At 34.9% G+C, this 21504-nt stretch overlaps 3 protein-coding genes across 11 annotated transcripts in view; 2 read left to right on the top strand and 1 right to left on the bottom strand.

Moving 5' to 3' along the window:
- Ercc8 (ERCC excision repair 8, CSA ubiquitin ligase complex subunit) overlaps positions 1-20242 on the bottom strand; it is a 49539-nt gene extending 29297 nt beyond the window's left edge. For 2 of the 9 annotated variants that reach the window (XM_005319593.5, XM_040272090.2), the window contains exons 1-4: positions 20093-20242; positions 11655-11750; positions 4487-4588; positions 424-547 (exon numbers count right to left, since the gene is read on the bottom strand). In XM_005319593.5, coding sequence (XP_005319650.1) covers positions 424-547; positions 4487-4588; positions 11655-11750; positions 20093-20169 — 399 coding nt within the window. In that variant the 5' untranslated portion in view covers positions 20170-20242. Of the gene's footprint in view, positions 1-423; positions 548-1507; positions 1622-4486; positions 4589-11654; positions 11751-20092 lie in introns of those variants that run through there. The other 7 variants (XM_078016156.1, XM_078016174.1, XM_078016159.1 and 4 more) reach the window with 5 other exon arrangements.
- Positions 20243-20411: 169 nt separating this feature from the next.
- Positions 20412-21504, top strand: part of LOC101973121 (uncharacterized) — a 112008-nt gene continuing 110915 nt past the window's right edge. The window contains exon 1 of the mRNA XM_021722504.3: positions 20412-20549. The gene's annotated coding sequence lies outside the window, so the exon portion shown is untranslated. The remainder of the gene's footprint in view (positions 20550-21504) is intronic.
- Positions 20414-21504, top strand: part of Ndufaf2 (NADH:ubiquinone oxidoreductase complex assembly factor 2) — a 172573-nt gene continuing 171482 nt past the window's right edge. The window contains exon 1 of the mRNA XM_005319592.4: positions 20414-20549. Coding sequence (XP_005319649.1) covers positions 20423-20549 — 127 coding nt within the window. The 5' untranslated portion in view covers positions 20414-20422. The remainder of the gene's footprint in view (positions 20550-21504) is intronic.

The raw sequence follows: 21504 nt of genomic DNA, 5'->3' as shown, positions 1-21504 counted from the left end.
AATAATTCTTTTAAGCTTTTAGATTGATAGTTGAAAAAGTCCAATTTTCTTCTTTAGATCACAAGAACACAGTAAAAATAACAGCCAACAGGTTTTGAGTATTTACATATGCTAGGCACTGTTCTAGATACTTTACATACACTGGCTTATTGAATCCTTAAATTCATACTATAAGGTGCCATCATTACTCCTATTTACAGATGAGAAAACGGAGAAACACAGAAGTTTGGACATTTGCCCAGTGTCATACAGCTAGTCAGCAGCAGAGCCAGGAGATAAATTCAAGTAGTCTAGCTCCCTTTAACCACTCCTCTGCTTTTACATAGAACATGCAAGACCCCTTAGCACACGGTCACATGAAAATGGTTTAGGATTAAATTCTTCATCTACAGAGCATCTTCAGAGAGGTTTCATTGCACTTACTTGTAATGTATTTGTGTCCCATACTTTCAGAGTTTTATCAAATGAGCTTGATGTGAACATTCCAGTGTCATGAGGATACCACTGAACAGTCTCCACACTGTACTTGTGAACATCAGGATGATTTCTACAAAACAGTAATCAACATTTAGAAATAACATGAATTTCAAAACTGAGACTATATTAACCACAAGGAACAGTCTCAGGTAAGATTAAATGAATTGTTACAGCTACACATCTATATGCCTGTGACATGCCTGTACAACAGAAGGAAAGAAGAATGTTCAGGCATCTCTAGATTCAAGCTTCCATGGTATGACATGGAGGTCTGCCTCCTCCTAACATTCAAAATATGTGCAACTTCCTATTGTTGTATTATGTACAGTCTGGAGGGATCGGCTAGCTATACTGGACTTCTTCCATCTTGGTACAGGCAGTGGTTTGTCCTTACTAGAAGAGATCTCTTTTGGTTTTGGATTTACGTTTCTCGAGTTACCTTCTATCAGTACTACCATTTTTAGAATCGAATGCCTCATACACATGCATGGTATCCCACATAATATTGCTTCTTATTAAGGAACTTACTTTATGATAAAAAGACTGCAATTAGTGGATGGCCACAGGATTCACTAATAACTTATGTAACACATTACCCATAGAAGCATCATCAAAGATTCAGTTATTGATGTTATGCAACAATTCAGTAGGTAGTGCTGGCCTGAAGAAGTCAGTCCATGCTCTGAACTAGTAATCAACACACTATGTGTATTATCCTATTGAATCTTAATTCAAGCAAACTGGCTGTTAAAGAGACTTACGAGACAATGAAGGAAATCTAAACATTGACTAAATATTTACTACCAGGAATTATTGAGTGAGACTGAGGTTATGCTTACATAAAAATCTTTGTGTTTCAAAGATACATGAAAACAAATAGATGAAAAGTTTTCTAGGATTTACTTCAAAATAATCCCAAGGGTGGACAGGTATGGGGTAGATTGCTTCCTAATGATAGTTGTTGAGCTGGGTTATGGGACACAATTCATTATATTATTTGCTACTTTTGTATACATGAAAAATTTCTTACAACAAAACAAAAGTTAACAGAAGACTACTGCAACCTCATGCAGACAGAACCACTGCGGGCTCTGATTTCTAAGATGAAGGTCTGCATCCCAATACTGAACATCTGTGGTGCCAACTGAAGGAAAGAGAACATAAAGCAAAGTCACAAATGCTAGCTCAGGCCTTAAAACAGCTGTAAAAATACAAAGACTGTACTATCTACCCATATTTCCGTATATTCTCTATTATATATATACTTATATATTCAACTAATTTCCCCTTGCTTCTTTTACCTCCATTATTTTACATAGGTTAACTATATAATCAAGTCCATAGGATATATAACACTAATATAGGGCCATATAAAGATAGTGGAAAATCAGATATTACCTTGAGCTGGAGCTGGATACGACACTAAATACATTCAGGATCATAACTCTTTGTGGAAGAGAATGATTCTTTGGTTTTATAGTGAACAGTGCATTGGGTTAGAGTGGAACTTCTTTTTAAAAAGGGTAAGTATGGGAAGAAAGATGTAAATGGATGTTGGGCAGTCAAATAGGTGAATGGTAGTAGATATGCACCCTTTTCCATGAATTCTAAGCATTCAAACTCTTCCTGTTTGGGGGAACCCCTTTGTTTTGTTGAAAAGCAAGGTCTTGCCTTTTGTTACAGAAAGCAAAGGATTCCAGATTTCTGTTTTCTCCCCGTTGGCATCAAGGGCAAGGATATGTGTCCTGGGTTTTATCAAGTCTACTTGAGATTCTAAAACTCAAATTACTAATACAAATCCCCAGGAGAGTTAGCCATTAATCATATCTGTGGAATTGAGTCAGTGTTGGCAACATATAGCAAAACCCAAACTAACTTGTTCCTCTGGTATGATTTTTTTTTTTTAAGAGAGTTGGGGGGGGGGAGAGAATTTTTAATATTTATTTTTTAGTTTTTGGCGGACACAACATCTTTGTTTGTTTGTGGTTCCGAAGATCAAACCCGGGCCGCATGCATGCCAGGCAAGCACGCTACCACTTGAGCCACATCCCCAGCCCAACTGTTTTAAATGAAACAAATCTTTACTATAATAACACATAACATCACAAATAAAAGCTAATTTATATTTTCAATGTAAATTTTAAAATAAGACAAAATACCATATTATTCTCTTATTATATGTGATTTGTTATTCACATTTAATAAAAACTTTGATAAAGGAATCTTTTTAGTGCTGAAAAACAAACATATTAAGCATACAGATAATATCAGAAAATGGTCTAAGCCACATAAAATATGATGAGTTTTATTTAAATCATTTTTTAATAATTAGATTGTTAACATTCCTAGTGTAAAGATGAAATATGAATTCATTTTGTGAAGATGCTCATTATATGCCCATACTCAAATTCAAAGTCATATGTTTAACATAGGATTTGAACCCAAGAATAAAGTCATAATAAAACAATACAATGACCTACAAAGCATTTACTTTTGTTACATACCAAAAAATCAGATCATAGTCCACAGAAAAACATTATATGGCATATTATATTTCATGCAATTTTGCTATATAACAATGTTAAAATGTTAAGATAAAGATAAAAAATAAATCAAAGTAATATAACATCATACACTTTGGAATTTAGATATGTATGTTTAAGTGTGAGGGTGGGAGTGAGTGTAAATGTTGCCTATGCCTGTGCCTCCTAAAAAATCAAGTTCCAGAGTATTTGAGGTGATACCTTGTTCTTTTACTGCTTTTTCACTTACAGTTGTTTTTACAGTTTTCAACATGCTTTTCAAAAAATATTTCATTTATCACAGAAACTTTGTAAAAATGACAGGGAAGTGTAATTAGCTCTAACCCAAAATAATCTGAACCTGAGAGAGATGACTTTTGAGTCATTTAAGCGTGTATTTCTAAAGTGAAGCACCAGACACAGAAACAACTGCCAGTCTCATAAACATACATGAATTTCAGAGCCTATAGTAGTTTGAAACAGCTTTAATACAGACGGGTTGCTGATGTTAATGTATCTGAACTTTGTCCTCTCAGAAGCATTTTCTCAGTACCAATTCCTTCTTTTAATGCAAAGTTCTGCTCAGATAAATTTTATGAGACAAAATCAAATGCTTATTATGAAAAAACTACCACACAGCCACAAAAGTTTATTAGATTCTTAAAAATAATTTTCACTAGAGATGACAAATAGAAATATGTTTATATGTTAAGCATCTTTAAGTAGAGACAAAGGAATGGTGTATGGGTGTCTCTGTATGTTTGGTGAGGGAGTATATGCATATTTGTTATGTCTAGCTCTTCATTTTTTTTTTTAATTCCTTCTCATTTTTGCAGTATTGGAAATTGGACCCAGGGCCTCACACATGCTATGCAAGTGCTCTACCACTGAGCTACATCCTCAGTCCTATATCTAGTTCTTAATATTTTTATTTCACTAGTATCAGCTGAAACAAGCCTACTTTATGTTTATAATTAGCTGAAAGACTCCTAATTGAATCTTACATTAAATGGCACTAAAAACTGTAGTTATTCAGATGTGCTCTGTAAGTAGAGGGAAAAAAAAAACACAATCAAAATGTTTTTAAGCTGGGCATGGTGGTACATGCCTGTAATCCCAGCAGCTCAGGAGGCTGAGACAGGAGGATCCCGAGTTCAAAGCCAGCCTCAGCAATGGTGAGGCGCTGAGCAACTGAGTGAGACCCTGTGTGTAATAAAATACAAAATATGGTTGGGGATGTGGCTTAGTGGTTGAGTGCCCCCGAGTTCAATTCCCAGTACCAAAAAAAAAAAAAAAAAAAGTTTTAAAAAAAGGTCTGTATTTGAATTTCAGTTATTTTTAAGAACATATCAAGGGATATCCACGTAAATATGTCATTTGAACAATTTACTTGAGCCATTCATATGACTACTATTTTCATGCTGTACATTTGGTGCAAAAAATACCCAACTATTTACAAACTTTTGTATCAGATTTTTAATACACACCTGCCGATGGAACATACTGCTTTACATGTGTAATAAAGTTGTCTGCTGGAGTTCTCAAGGTCATAAAGTACAATCACACCATCTGAACCACCTGATAACATGCTGATAACAAAAAAATTCATTATTTTATGTATTTCTTTTATTTAGGAGAACTGTATATCTCTGAAAATTGATCTGCAAATACTCAAATGTATTAAGATCATATTTAATTCTTACTAACTCAAGACTTCAATAAACTTAATTTTCTTAAAATGTGTAAAAGAATAAATAAATACAAATTCAATTTTGTGATCATTTAACATTTATCTTCAGGATTCCAAAAAAAAAGAAAAGATGTCGGAAATAATATGGCAAAGGATATTTCTTACAAAAAAAGTAAAATATTATGAAGCTGTTTCAAATGCCCTAATTACAACTGTGCTAAATGAAAATGTATCAAAATAGACCATTTATTACCAATTCTAGCTATAGGAGCTTGGGTACATTAAATCACCTGTCTAAGTCTTTCAACATTTGTAAAAACACTGGGAATTTCACCTAAATCACAAATTTGATGTAATGATTAAATACTAAATTTCTTTTCTTCTTTTTTATTTGAAGGGGGATTACAGGGATTAAATCAAGGTTACTTTACAACTGAGCTATATCCTCATCCTTTTTGGAAACTACTATAAAAGAAATTTGGGTTCTGTGTGGTGATGCATGCCTGTAATTTCAATGACTCAGGAGGGTGAGAAAGAAAAATAGCAAATCTGAGGCCAGCTTTAGTGATTTAGTAAGAGCCTGTTTCATAGTAAAAAAAAAAAAAAAAAAAAAAAAAAGGACTGGGGGAGATAGCTCAGTGGTAGTTTCCTTCCTTCTCTTATGAATGTATACATTAAACTTCAACTGGGCAACTATGTAAGGCATCCTGTTAATACAATTAAATAAGACAGGCATGGTTCCTGTCCTCATGGAGTTACAATGTAGTAGGACAGGTAATAGACATCCTCACATAAATTATTAGTTGTAAGACACAGGGTAATAACTTATTTTTATTCTAGTTTGAGGATTCAAGGACTGTTTGTAGACCATCTGATTGTAATTTTCAACTGGCATCTAAAGAAGAAATTAGAGTTAGCCAGACAGGTATATGAAAGTAACAATTCAGGCTCATTCAGAAACTGAAAGAAGGATGTGCCACTGGAGAAGTGTGGGAGAGTGGAATGAGATGAGAGGTCAATGGGGGCAGACAACTTGGAGCCTTATTTTTGAGAGTAAAAGAGAGTGACAAAATGTTTCTGGAAACATTTACCTCTTTCAATCAGGTTTATTACATTGGCAGAACCTAAAAACTATTCTATTCAAAAGCTTTGTAAAACAATTTCTAAAAAAGTAAAAGTAATATATAAGCATATACACTAAAACCCTTTATATTGATTGAATTTAGCTTTTAAAATAACTTTTAAAATATTATTCTTGATACTTCATATACTTTAATCAGTTTCTTGCCTTTACCTGTCCTTAAAAATGTGCTACTTACATATTTTTTGAATTAGGTACTTTTCAGTATAGTCTTATGTTTTCTTTTATAACACTGCCTGAAATCATCTTTGAATGTGAAATTGTGCTACCTTTAATTAACTTTCCTGAGGCTTAATATTTTCAATTTTGATAATAATAATAGGCAGAATATGGTAAATTCAGAGAAAATTCTGCAAAATGGAGAATATTCTTGATTCTTCTTTTATATACTGAAATATGTCTTTTTACATCTTTTCATGTACCTTTTTTTTTTTCTTTCCCAGTACTGGAAATTGAACCCAAGGGTACTCCACTCTGAGTACATCCCCAGCCCTTCTAATTTTTTATTTTGAGACAGGGTCTTACTAAGTTGTTCAGGCTGCTTAAACTTGCAACCCTCCTGCCTCTACAAATGTGTGTGGCATTAAAAAAAAAAAAAAAAAAAAAAAAAAAAAAACAAGATAAAACTCTCTTCAAGGGAGTTCTCTATTTTATGCCTCCTTGGAAGCAAATCTAAATATTGCAAAATCTTAGACATTCTGAATTTTATCTATTATTATTAAAATATAAAATTACCCAACTAAAACAGGAGACCACAAAAGACTATTCTCAAACTTCCAAAAAATAAAGATCTTTCCCAATCACAAATCTATCCTTTTTTCTCCTTTCCAAAGTAACTCATTATGATGAATTCTAGTACTTGTTGCCTTTTTTTCTGCATATTATCACTCAAGAGTATACCCATGAATACTAGTTTTACTTTTTTTAAAAAAATTAAATATTTACCTTTAATATGGGTCTCCAATTCACCTTCTCTCTCATCTATTTTTGCCCTTTCTTGCAATTTATTGAATAAACCGAATCAGTTACCTGCAATTTCTAGCCTAAATTTTGATGACTGAATTTAGGTACGAATTGAAAATGATCTTTATCTGTCACTGATCTTTGTTGTGATATGATATTAGATACCAAACCAATACCTAAATCCACAAATTTATATGCTTACATAAAGTCTTGCTATTCATCAATATTATCAATCATTATGTTGCTGCCCCACTAGTCATTCTGGTTGTCTGATTTCATCTCTGACAGATTCCTAAAGAAGTGCTATGTCCTTATTAATAACGTCTTTTCGTACTTATAAATCAGTTTTGCTAGATTAAAAACTTCTTAAGCATCTTAAGATAAAAATAACTTGTTATTTTAGCATAAAATTCCAAGTCAAAGTCCAGTTATAGCTTTCCCCTTTATATATAGTTTCATCTTATTTATAAGTTTTCTTGAATTTTAGGGTTTTTAAAAATTTATTCTTATATAAGACAGCAGACTATATTTTGACATGTTTATAGAGTATAATTTCCCATTCTTCTAGTTGTACATGATGTGGAATTACATTGGTCATGTATTCATATAGTAATGTCCAAATCATTCTATCTTTCCAATTCCCATTCCCCCTCCTTTCCCCTTCATGTATTCCAAAATACTTATATTCTTCCCTACCCCCACCCCGCTTATTGTCAGTTAGCATCCACATATCAGAGAGAAAATTCAGCTTTTGTATTTTGGGGGTATTAGCTTACTTGAATTTTAGTTTTAATATTTATTCTATTCTCTTGATTTGATTTTCTTCTCTGGGAACTTATATGTATGCTGGATCTTCTTGGCCTGCATTCTCATATGAAGATACCTTTTAAATTCTTTTCCTTATTTCATTTCTTTTTAAATTTTTTCTCCTTTCCTCCTTTCTTTCATGTATTCATTTGCTTGTGTTCCAATGCTTTCGTCTTCATTTTTGAAATTCTTTTATTTCTAATTTTTCTTCAGTTTGATCATCTCATTTCTGTTTTTTTAATTGATGTAATTCTCTCATAGATTATAGATTTTAAAATGACTTTTGGTCAGCTTTGAAATATTTACTTATTATTATGGTCTGTGTTATGACAATACTTTTCAGGCATTGTCAGTTATGGCACTACTCTACTTATTCTCTTTGCTCTTAAATAATTTTGCACGAAACTTGATTTTAATGCTATTCTTTTGTTCATTCTATAAAATTAATTTTCTTAAGCCTTTAGAATGGAAGTTTGGTTTAGAATAATGTTTAAATTTTGTATCATCCTCTTTTACCCCCTCCCCTTTGGTAAGATGTTAAAAAATGAGAGGTTATTTTCAGAGCCTTCTTGGTTCTGTTCACTTAAAAATTTTATTTGGATCATCGTTTCCCTGGATTTCTATTGTCCCTGTACAGTTCAATTTGGATTCTATTCGAAGAAACTTCTCAGTGTAGGGTTCTGTTCTGGAGAGTTCTGTTTTTTGACCTGTTAGCTCTTTGGAGCAATTATAAAGCCCAGACTGCTCTACCTCCTTCTGATCTTACTATGGATCCCCTGAATTTACGCACAATTTACATACAAATGATGTATGCCATGCTCTCCCAGATTCAGCACTGTAATTGAATTGGCTTGCTAAGCTTTCAACCTACCCACTGGTTAATTTGGACTTATAACATGCCCCATTATTTTTTACTGACTCCCAACCCAGCCATGGCATAAATGCTGACACCACACAGTCTTGTATAGTTACCAGTGGTTTTTCCCCCACATATTCACATTTTGGGATTTATAGGGATACTTCATGACCAGGTTTTGATACAAATATTATAAATGTTTTTTGGCATTTTATCACTGAATATGTCGATTAAAAGATTATCTGATTTTGAACAAAATACAAACAGAGCAGTGCTACTTAATATGCTCTCATAAAACAAATATATAGCTTTCTTCACTGAGAAGGTCTTGCTAAAAAAAGAAAAACAAACAAATAACAATAAAACTTATCTCTTTTAAACTGTTTGTTTAGTGATGTAGGAAACTTACATTCTGGTATAAGCTCCTTGTGTCTTGTTGTAAACCAGTTATGAATAGTTGATGAACTAGCAGCATACACTGATTTATGGACTTGTTTAAAAATAATTCAACAATTTGTAGAATAATTAGGTTTAAAAGTAGTTCCTCAAAGGTTCAAAGAGTTCTCAAATCTAATTGATTATGTGCAGCATGGCAAGACAGAAAATTGTGTCATGCTTAACTTTAAAACTATTTGATGTTATTAACTTTATTAAGAAACACTGAGTGATTCACTTACTCTAATGGCATATATGAAGAAAAATTTGTATACTTAACAACTACAGAGTTACCACAATGTGTGCCACAACTAATTCCAAAAATATTTCTGCTGTATGAAGCAGAAATATTTCAACTTTGTGAAACTTAGTTTTTAACTATGGCATTGCAAGTGTATCATGTATCATCAATGTAAAACAATTATTTTTAAAGTTGAACTTAACTGAATTTAAATGGCTTTTATGTCAGTTGTTTTACTTTTGTTAGAATGGTGTCTGGAAGTTTTCCTTTGATTTTATTATTTGGATGAAAATACTGAACCATTACCATTAAGTGACTTTATAATTGAAGTATTTGATGGCACTAACATTATTTACTTAACTGTTAGATGAATATAATCAATTTAGAAGAATTTAGAAGGTATAAAATAAAATTTAAGCTTTTGACTGATTGTCAGTCATAGCACAAATGGTGAAACCATATAGTCTTATAGTTATCAGTGTTTGTTCCCACATATTCATATTTTGGGTTTATGGGGATACTTCATGAACAGGTTTTGATATAAAGGCTATATAATGGAGTAATATGCAAATGTAAGAGTAATATGCAAATATATCTTCTGCAGATGAAGCTGTTAAAATGTAATTTTTGATTTTTTTGGGGGGGGGTACCAGGGATTGAACTCAGGGGCACTCCACTACTGAGCCACATCCCCAGTCCTATTTTGTATTTTATTTAGAGACAGGGTCTCACTGAGTGCTAAGTGCCTCGCATTGCTAAGGCTGGCTTTAAACTTGTGATCCTCCTGTCTCAGCCTCCTGAGCCACTGGGATTACAGGTGTGTGCCACTGCACCCAACAAAATGTAATTTTTGGATAGTCTTTTTAAATAGCACCTTAAAATATTTATTGGTATTTTATGGTTTTCAGTGATTATCCCTACAGTGCTCATAGTGGATGATAAATATTAACAGATATTGGACAAGTTATATATACATTCATTGTCTTAAGAAAAATCCTTTTCGGGGATAGGGCTGTGGCTCAGTGGCACAGTACTTGCCTGGCATGTGTGAGGCACTGAGTTCGATTCTCAGCACCACATATAAATAAATAAAAAATAGAGGTACATCAACAAGTAAAAAATATTTCAGAAAAAAATCCTTTTTATTTATCTTTTTCTACCAAAAGTATTTAAGACAAAATGCAAATCTCAGTAAACAATAAAACAGTTATAGATTTTTATTATATAATAAAGGGGAACAACACTGTAGCAAGTCTTCAAACTTTTCTCTAAGTTCTATGAAAAGATTCCTTAGCCTGTATTTCCCAACCATATTTCATGTACATATAATCTAGAATTTCTCATATTTCCCACTGCCAACTGGCTTCATACACTTCATAGGTCATACAAATAATCATGATGCCAAATGGCTGGCTGGAGTAATAGTAATGAATATTTATTCTTTCCACTAGAACCCCAAACCAAAAGAAATCAGCTATCCCTTGCTTCCCATGTCTGTATACATTTTATAAGTTAGTGTCACATAGCTGTTCTTAAATAGGAAGTGTTATAGTGAGCCTGAAAGAACCAGGAAAAAGAAAACAATTATTGCTGATTATGTTTTAAATTTAACCGCATGTAAAAGTGAGAATCCTGTTCCTTGCATGTGTTTCTCATGTACTATGAGGTGAAACCATGGCAGAAGCTGGAAGAAAAAAACAGAAGTTTATGAAACCTATCCAAATTATTTTAATATAAATAATAATACTTCATTATACAATAAAAATTATGGGGCAAATATTAAACATAACAAACTATTTTTATTTACTTTTATATATGGTCTAATTATATACCACAGGAAGTATTTTAGCCTCTTTTTTTTTCCTTCTTTTTTGGTGCTGGAGATTGAATTTTAGGTTTCTGCTCTTTCTATCAATGACCTATACTCCCAACTCCTGAATTTTCGTATAAGAGAAAGATTGTGTCATGGTAAGTTGTCAGGAGAATATGTTCAGATTTGGATTTTTCAAAGGACTTCAGCTATTATATGGTGATGTATTGAAAAGAATAAAAGTATATGTGATACTGCTTTTGATTATATATTACTTTAATTGGTCCACACAACAAACTTGTTAGATAAGTATTATTGTTTCCATTGCATAGCTAAGGCAAATGAGAATTAGAAAGTTTAGTAAACTGCTTAAGGTCACAAAGATTATAAGTGATAAAGCCTGTTTGTTCAAACTTAATTCTCCAAAATACAGTTTTACTGTGTTTTAAAACAATATCTAAAGACACATTCCAGCACTTAAAAGCCCTCTGAATCGAAAGAAGTTCAATGGTTGTTGATTTAAGATAACTTTGAAATGTCTATTTGGCAACACTTTACCTGTATTTATTTGAAATTTAATAATGCCATTGAAGAAATGTTACAATTTAGAATTTTTACTTATTTTTAGGAAGCTTCTTCATATTAATCTGCAAAAGCAAGATTTTACTGCATCTTATTTAGAAAAGTGATAATGTACATATAATCAACTTACTATCTCCCTTCAACAGGTTCAATGTCAAGGGTGTTAACTCCACTTCCATGGATTCTTTCAATATCTCTGTCTTTGTTTAACTCCAGTCCCAAAACCCTTTAAAAATTAGAAGGAGAAAAAAGAAAGATGAAAATTAACAATAAGAAAGTAATTACACATAAACAAATTCCGTATTTCACCAAGGTGATATAGAATACAAAAATCATAGCTAATGCTTAAATCTATCATATCACATACTTATATTAGAGATCTAAGACACTGTATAAAATTTTAAAGTATCAATAATTACAGGTAAGTTTTTTTCACTTGAATCATCATCCCCAACTTTAACCAGTTTATTTAAAGTTTTTTTAAAAAAAGAATGAAACAACTTTTCATGAACAAAAAATTCTGAAAACTTAAGACTTTACTGAGGACATCTAGTGAATAAAAGCTTAAATTACAGGATTAAAAAAATTCTCTTAAGCGTTTCTTATAGAAGAAAAACAAAACAAATGTGTTAAATTCAACAATTAAGCTTTTTAAAATAAAGTCAATTTTCCCTGTTTATCAGAGGTTTGATCCCAAGACGGTGGGACCAAAACCTATTGCTTTGTACCTGTCTTTTCACTTGAGTCAAACCTTGAACCATAGAGCAGAAGTTATGTGGTATAGTCCCAAGTTTCTAGCTGGAAGACAAAACAAGACAGTACCAGAGTGGTGGAAAACATCAATCAGCAAAACCACAGAGAGGAAGGAACCCAGGAAATAAAACTGTCAGTTACCTCCTGGACTCATGCCTAAATGGAACATGCATGGATTTAACACTGAATAACATATGAAAGATTTTGGAATCTCAACTAACTAGCATTTAGGTCACAGACTGACCACTGAGTGGCACACAGATCTGAAAAGGCTTTGAACACTGAACTGACACTGAATTTCATCTTGCTAGTTGCCTGTTAAAACATCTTAATAAGATTGAAACAAGACTCAGAATCTCATAACAATATTCAAAATATCCAGGATGCAATGCAAAATTGCACATGAAGCACAATGAAAATTTAAACTTGCATGGGAAAAGACAATAGAAGACAAAGGAGATGATATGATCTTGGGAAATTATCTTCTTTAAGTGAGTCACAACAAAATTCATGCATGACAGATTGTAAACACACTTGACGCAAATGTTAAAATAAAAAGTTTCAGCAAATATATAGTATACAAGAACCAAATGGAAATCTTAGAACTTCTCAATATAAAATTATTTCACTTTAATGGACTCAATAGTAAATGAAGCTGACAGAGGAAAGAGTCAGTGAAGATAGATGAACTGAAATTATACCATCCCTAACAACACAGGGGGGAAAATAGTGGGAGGGTGGGGAAGAACAGAACCTCAGGAACCAATGAAACAATTTAGAAGGACTCATGTTTATGTCACTGGAATTCCAAAAATAGGAGAAAATATACTGAAAAAAGAAACAAAATGTTTGAAAATATACAACTTGCCAGAGAAAAATCTACAAATTTAAGAAACACAATAAATCTTATGATAAACCCAAAGAAATCAATACCCAGACACATTATAATCAGACTTATAAAAGCTATAGACAAGCTCTTTAAAGCAATCAGATAAAAATGACAAATTTTCTAGAGAAAAAAAGTGATTTGAATGACTGCAGATTTCTTTTCAGAAACCATGAAGCTACTAAATCTACTCTAAAAAAATGATCAGCTACAATCTTCAGATAGAAAAGAAACGGTATAAGAAGGAAACTTGGGACATTAGCAATGAAGAAACAACAGAAATGTTAACTATCTAGGTTAATAGACTGATATTTTTCTTACAATATTTGATGGTTAAAACAAAAATTATAACATTGACTGATGTGGTTTATTATATCTGTAAATGTGATATATAACACAACAGACAGTGGTGACAGATAAAGGGTAACAAAGTTTCTATATGCCAAAGAAAGCAGTGAAAGGATAAGTAGACAATGAAAAGTATGTATTTTATAATTCCTAAAGCACCCACAAAACTTTACATATAAATGAAGAAATATAGTAAAAAATCACAAGATAAATTAAAATGCAATACTAAATAATGTTCAAACAACCCCCTAAGAAGGCAGGGGCGGGGGTAAAGATGTAGAGCAATGAGTACTCTCATGCCTGCCAGTGAGAATATAAACTGTTTTTGGAAAACTTTTTAAGTTTCTTAAAAAGTGTTAAAATATTCTTATTTCACTACTAGTATTAGCCCATGAAAAATGAAAGTGTATGTCCACACAAAGACTGGTACAAGAATTTTTATATCAGCTGTAATAGTTAAAACCTGGAAACAATTCTAGTATCCATCAACAAGCGAATGGAGAAAACAAATTATGCTATAAAAAGTAATTGATAAATGCAACACATGGAGAAATTTCAAAGTAATTATGCTAAGTGAAAGAGGCCATCCAAAAAATGTTCCATTTATACAACATTCTGAATATCCAAATTAATCTACAGATCAGTGATTTCTTAAGTAGGAAGAGGATGGAGATGAGGAAGTAGGGAGGAATTAACAAAGCGTCACAACAAAATTTTTAGGCTTAAGGAGTTTTGTCTGTCTCTCCCCCTTCTTCTCCCCACAGTGGTGGGAATTGAACCCAAGGGGACTCTACCACTGAACTACAACCCCAGACCTTTTTATTTTTTAAGTTGCCGAGGCTGGTCTCATATTTGTGAGCCTCCTGACTCAGCCTTCTGAGTCACTGGGATTACAGGTGTGTGTCATTGTGCACAGCATGTTTATTCTCTTGACTATGGTGATGATTTCAAAAGTATATATATGTCAAAACTTATATTGTACACAATAATTTATATTCATTTGTACAAGTGTATGTCAATTGTACCTCAATGAAGTTGTAAATATTTCTAAAGGGTGTTAATTATGAACACTGTATGCCCCTAACAACCAGAGAAAGTGATGTGTAGGAAACAAAAAGAAAAAGAAAAAAACTTCACATTAAAGGAATTCTCAGAGCTATTTCACAATAAAGATATAAAAGATAAAATGCTGGAATCTGATCCAAATGAAAAAGATCCTCACCTCAAATGGTTAAGTTTTAAAATGAGAAAAGGCAAAATTATTAATCCAAAAAAAGGCCAAGCAATATTCAAACAACTCAATACATATCTTTTTAATGAGATAATTTTTAATAAGGTAACTACTCAATAAATATTCTCTTTAACAAATAATTTTGATTCTGTTTCTAACACTATTTTACATTACAATGTGCTAAGTTATTAGCTTTACTATTTTCATTTTCCTACACATTTGTAACCATAAATGTAATAAAACTTTTAGTATTCTGGCAAAAAAAATTTAAAGATCACAAAATTGCAATTTTTCTCATTGATTAAGAACATTTTGCAGAGGTAAGGCTACACAGCCAGTTTTACAGACTTTCACTACTGTGCAAAGAGAGCACTACCTGCATATATGTCAACTGTTTGAAGCAGATTTAATGTGCTGAGTATAATATTTCTTTTTTCAAAATATACCCATGTTATACATATTCCATGATTTTTAGGTTTGGATAAAATTTATTCAATTTATTTTAGTGGAATGAAAATCTAAGACATATGCAAAGAGGTGAATGTGGAATCTTTCTCAAGCAATGATTCTAATCCTAGCTATACATTAGAATAATCTAGGTAGCTTTAAAAAATTCTGCTGTCTTAGGACAACTTAATCAGAATCTCTGGATATGGAACGCTGGCATGAACATGCTTTGCAAACACCTCAGGTGACTGTAATATTCTGAAAAAGTTTTATCGGCTCCCATCATTTGTAAGATATCATTCCTTTTTGAATAGCATTTTGTTTTAAGTCATTTGTTTGGATTGAATATTTCATAAATGGTTCATTTAGTTTTTTTAAGAAAAGGAACTCTTTTTGCATTAATATTTCACACTAAAATGAAATAATAATAATAATAATAAGAAGAAGAAGAAGAAGAAGAAGAGGAGGAAGAGGAGGAGGAGAAGGAGGAAGTAGTAGTAGTAGTAGTAGTAGTAGTAGTAGTAAGGGCTGGGACTGTGGCTCAGTGGCAGGATGCTTGCCTCACAAGTACGAGCCACTGGGTTCAGCACCACATAAAAACATGTAAATAAAATAAAGGTATCATGTCCATCTACAACTAAAAAATTATTTTAAAAAAAGAATAAGTGAAACTGACATTAATGGAATTAGCAACAAATACTGAGTTTTGATAAGTACACAAAGCAGTTGATAGAAGAGCTGTGAATGGCATCACAGGGTTTTGGGCAGAAATGGTTAAATTATGATTTGGGAATCATATTTTCAGAGAAATGAAATCCATTTACAGATAAGTTAATCTAGTGATCTGGTTAAGAGACTCCTCACTGTTTTGAACTTTTAGTACTTTCAATGAAATGAGAGGTTTAGGTCACAGAATTATGACAAAGACTTATACTTAGTTGCTTTTTTTAGATCAAGAACTATTTTAGAATTAAAAGACTGACAAACTCAGCTTTTCAGTGGCTCACATATTTAAATTATTTCTGACATTGTAATATCTCTAAACATTATTAAATTTAACTATAGGAAAAAAGAAGTAATGCTGTTTTTTTTTAAGACTAAAGCGATTTTCGCTGAAATTAAAGATGAGGCAATAGCCAAATTCACTCACTTGACATATCTAGAGATTCTGACTTAAGTTGTCCTAAAATGGCATTTTTTTAAATTTAAATTTTAAATACATTTTGGTATAAATTTTGCTTGCATTCTTGCAGTCATTTAAATAAAAAACCTCTGGATATTTCTATGTTATATAACCCATTACAGTAGATGACTAAGTTGAAAAAAATATATTACAGTCATCTCTGCACTAAATGGGATTAGGGAGAGGAAGTCAACAGGGGACATAACTTCAATCATGTTTAGAGGTAACCAAAATGTGCCTCAAACAAACAAACAAACAAGAAAGATTTGCAGGGCCCAGTGGTGCACTCCTATAATTCCAGTGGCTCAGGATTGGGAGAAAGGAGGATCTGGAGTTCAAAGTCAGCCTCAGCAATGGCAAGACGCTAAGCAACTCAGTGAGACCTTGTCTCTAAATAAAATACAAAATGTGGCTGGGGATTTGGCTCAGTTGTTGAGTGCCCCTGAGCTCAATCCCCAATACCAAAAAAACAAAACAACAATAACAAAACTTATGTAGATAAAATTACATTCAATATTTTGAAACATTTACCAAATATGTAATCCTAAAATATAAAGATTAAACAACATTTTAGTGCATAAAACATCATGGAATTGTTTGTAGAAAATAGCTAAATGACCACTTATGATTATCTATTAAAATAATTTATTATTTTGTCTATTTCTGAGTTGTGGCAGAAAGCCTAGAAATGACCTTCCAAAGTCTCTAATTCTTGGTATTCATGACCTTAGGTAATTTTCTCTCCTTAAATGTGAGCAAGACCTAGTGACTCACTTCTGATGACTAGAATATGACAAAAGTAATGAGATGTCACTTATGAGATTGGATTATAAAAAAAGTCTGGATTCCTTCTTGCTTTCTTGTTTGCTTTGATAGGAGCCAGTTGTCATGCTGGGATCTACTCTACCATGTGGCAAGGAATTGAGGAAGTCTGGGCCAATGTCAATGAAGAACCAAATCCTGTCAATAGCTACTTTAGTGCACTTGGAAGCAGATCTTTACCTAGTCCAGTTGAGAAATGACTACAGTCCCATTCAATATTTTGAATATAGTCTCGTAAGAAACACTGAGCCAGAGAGAGAACCCAGTTAAAATACGTTAAGATTCATGACATCTTTAGCCTGAGAGATAACAAATCTTTCAGTTATTTAAGTTTGGGATACTTTGTTACCCAGGTATTGATAACTAATGCATAGTTGAGTTCTTCCTTTGATATATTAGAATGAATCATACCCAGTTTGTCAATATTAATTGCCTACTGATTTAAATTTGAGAAAGTCATTAATGTTACCAATACCCATTTGCTTTTTTCTCTTATTTTTATTCCTACCTTTCCTCTGAAACTACTTTTCCCAAGATCATTTGTATTTAGTCTATCAGTTAAATGCAACATGTGCTTTTAATTCCTCATATTTATTGAGTGTATGTCACTCACAAAATACTTATTAAATTTCTATCATGGGCCAAACCCTTTTTGAGACCTAGAATACAGGTCCTTTGTTCTTTGGGGGATTAAGAAGACAATGATATAGTAGAAAAAATATATAATACAATTTAAGTAGGAATAAATTGCACAAAGAAAGATAAAGTTGAGTAATATGAAAGGAAGTACTGAGTGCAAAGAGGGCAGGCAGTATTTGACACATTTGATGGCTCCATCCTTAAACACTGTGTTCCTTCAGTGAGGTTTTAACTCTACCTCACTGGCTACTCCTTGAAAGTTCATCTGCATTCTCTTCTCCTGTCCAATCTTTTTGTCTCCTGGGGGTGGGGATCAAACCCCAAGCTTTGCTCATAGGAGGCAAGTACTCTTCCACTGAGCTACTTCCCAGCACCTTCTGTCTAACCTTAAATGCTTATGTTTCTTAGATTTTTGCCATTTGTGGAGAGCAGTGATTTATTTATTTATTTATTTTTAGAGAGTGAGGGGGGGGGAGAGAGAGAGAGAGAGAGAGAGAGAGAGAGAGAGAGAGAGAGAGAGAGAGAGAATTTTTTAACATTTATTTATTTTTTTCTTAGTTCTCGGCAGACACAACATCTTCGTTTGTATGTGGTGCTGAGGATCGAACCTGGGCCGCACGCATGCCAGGCAAGCGCGCTACTGCTTGAGCCACATGCCCAGCCCCAAGAGAGCAGTGACTTAAATAATGGTCTTTCTGACTCTCTGGTGGCTGCATTTGTGCTGGGAACTGCCTGTGCAAAAGTGCAGGTCAAGATGGCCTAGCTGTATGGTGATTGTAGCCCAAGGAAACTCTGCAAAAGTGCAGTTATCAGTGGGAACCTTGAGCTCAGGCACCAGCTCCCAGGGAGAGAAAATCTCAAGCAAGATGACCCTAATGTCTCACCAGTCCTATGTCCTTCCAATTGCCTGCTTTGCTGAAAATTTCCCACAAATAACCTTTTGATGAAACCTACATAATAAACGTGCTGAACTAACTCTGGGTCAGTCAAACTCTATCAGACTGCCAACCTGGGCCAACCTTTTTCTATGTGTGTCTGTTTTTTCTTCATCCCCCATCACCCCTCATCTAGTTTCTCAATTAATGGCTGCGGTTGAGGGCAAGCTTAATAATGCCTGGCTGATCTTATCTCTTTATGACTTCCTGTACCTTAAAGAAATCTAAATTTCCCTTGAGCATATAACTCAAATTGATAAACCCAACCTGATCTTTTATTAAATTGGGAGCTCTCTCACCACAAAGCCATGAAAAACTAATTTTGGCTTTACTATAAATTACTGCAAATTCTGAACCTGCTTGGAATGCCTGCCCGTGCCTTGAACTCACCCATGCCTGGCTCTCTGACCAGATAGCAGCCCTCTCTGAAACTTTAGTGACGCCTCATAAATATTGGCCTTCCCTGGCCAGACAACGACCCTCTCTGAGGCTCTAATGGTCTTCATAAATTCTGATGTTGGAGCCAGCAAAAAATGTAAACTACCATTAGTGTGATGCTTGTCAGAGTTCTGTTATCTGTAACCCCCCCTTTTGTGCAACTTTCTGGGCTATAAAGCTGGGCTGTAGGAAAGCTGGGGCTGCTGTCTTGTTCCTGCCGGTCTGGGAGGAAAAGGCAGTCCGGCCGGTCGAAATAATAAGCTTGCTTTAATTTGATTTTAATTTGAGTCAGTGGTCTTTTCTTACGTCCTGGTCTAACAAAATATGCAACTATGTCCTTCAGTCTCTCAGTGAATATATTCAGGTTCCTCAAAATCATGTGGGCAAAACTAAAAGTAAAACTTGCTTCCCCTTTGGAACGTCTTGTCTCTACAGGATGTCACCAACATCCAACTTCCTACCCAAGGGATACATCTGGGAATCATTATTGACTGTTCCGTTTTCATCAATCACTTATCCACATATTTTCCATGGCTTATCTCGGGCATTTTTCAAACTTCTTCATTTTCTTCATCCCATTTGCCTCCTCCCTGCCCCAGGTTTCCATCAGTTCTTTTCTGGACAAGGGCAATATTCACCTAAATTGACTCCTACTCTTGCTCTCAACTTCAACCCATTCTTCAAGAAGAAGTCAAAACCGAATATCTGTGACTTTACTCTCATCTTCATACTTTGACGCAAGCACACAAGGCTCTTCCCCACCGAGCTTCTGCCAATTACTCCAAGTACATCTCTTGTCCATGGCCCCCCGACCTCGTCTCTAGGATTCAGCCACTGAGGCAAATTTTAATTGGTCGGTTAGAGGAAAACGTAAAATTTTCTTTACCTCCGTGTGGACTCCGTTCTCTGGAAGCGCATAGGGTCTTCCAAACCCGCTTGTCGCGCGGACAAAAAGCCCAGCATCGCGTTTCCTCACCTCAGCTTGCACACTGGACGCCGCCATGACAGGGCTCGGAGGAGGAGCTGCAATAGCAGAGCTTCCCATTGGCCAAGCTGTGATACCACCTGACCAATGGTGAGTGCCGTTACTCGGAGGGCTCACGGAAGGAGGATGGCGGGTCTCTTCGGACGCGGTGGGCGGGGTCAGCGGCTGGAGCGTCACTCCCAGCGTCCCCGCAGATTTGCATTGGTTCCAGCCTGGAGCTTAGTGGCAGGCATGAGTTGGTCTCTGGGTTTGTTTCGCGCCTTGTGGAGAGCGCTGTCTAAGGAGGTGAAGGAACACGTGGGCACAGACCACCTCGGAAACAAGTACTACTTCATCCCGGAGTACAAGAACTGGAGAGGTGAGACGAGAGAGAGGCCAACGTTTGTCTGCTCGGTGAATGAGGGAAAGTGAGAGTGTCTTGTCAACTCCCGGGGGACACTCAGTGTCTCACCGAGGGTAAATCCCGAGTTGGGCCGCCCCGCCATCTCTTTCCCTAGGGTGTCGTAGCCCCACGGTGTCTGACCCTGGGTTGTGCGCTGCGCCCAGGGCTGGTGAACTCGCGGTCCCTGCCCTGCAGCACCTTCCCAGCTGAGCCCCTGAGGCCGTCGCGAGCACCGCGCACGCTCCTGAACCCCTGCGGAGGGCTTAGTTCTGGCCCTTGGGAGACATAGACTGGGATTCTAGAGTCTTGCTTGAGAAGCGGGTTGTGGCTTTCCCTGAGCCTGTGCCTGGCTTGAGACGAGGGCGGAATGGTGTGTAATGTTCAGCGGCAGGGTTTTCCTCTTTCTCACCATTTGACTTTCTCTGCACCTTGGCTCTGCCGCTGGCCCCGTGGTCAGTGTCTTCACAACCAAAATCTGTCAGAAGTAGATCGGTGCACTCTGTTCTCTTCTAATCATTCAAGGGCCCCTCTTCCCTTTCCCGGAAATTTGCGTCCTAAGACCTCAGTTTTAGAAGCCTGCCTCTCTAATCGTGTCCTTTCTGTGCAGGATTCATGCCAAGTAGTGAATCAAGTGGTCTGGGGTGTTAGGAAGCGTCCCTTTCCGGTGAAATCACACGTTATATCAGTCCTCAAAACCTCTTATGTGTTCAGGTTTTGGGTGAAAGAAGTTGGATTAAAATCTCCCCTCTGACGCCTAATGACTTAGGGATCACAGGCAAAATAGTTGTCTTCCCACCTCTCAGTATTCCTGTTTGAAAGTTAAATAGTAACAACAGTAATAATGAAAAGCACAAAGACCTTTTCAAAATTGTGTTTCACTTATTTCCCGCACACATTAATTGTATTTTACGATTTTCATTCAAATTTGTTT

Source organism: Ictidomys tridecemlineatus, chromosome 1 (assembly GCF_052094955.1).
Source record: "Ictidomys tridecemlineatus isolate mIctTri1 chromosome 1, mIctTri1.hap1, whole genome shotgun sequence".
In the NCBI taxonomy this organism is placed as follows: Eukaryota; Metazoa; Chordata; class Mammalia; order Rodentia; family Sciuridae; genus Ictidomys; species Ictidomys tridecemlineatus.
The sequence above is the reverse complement of the archived record's forward strand: the minus strand, read 5'-3'. Positions and strand labels throughout refer to the sequence as shown.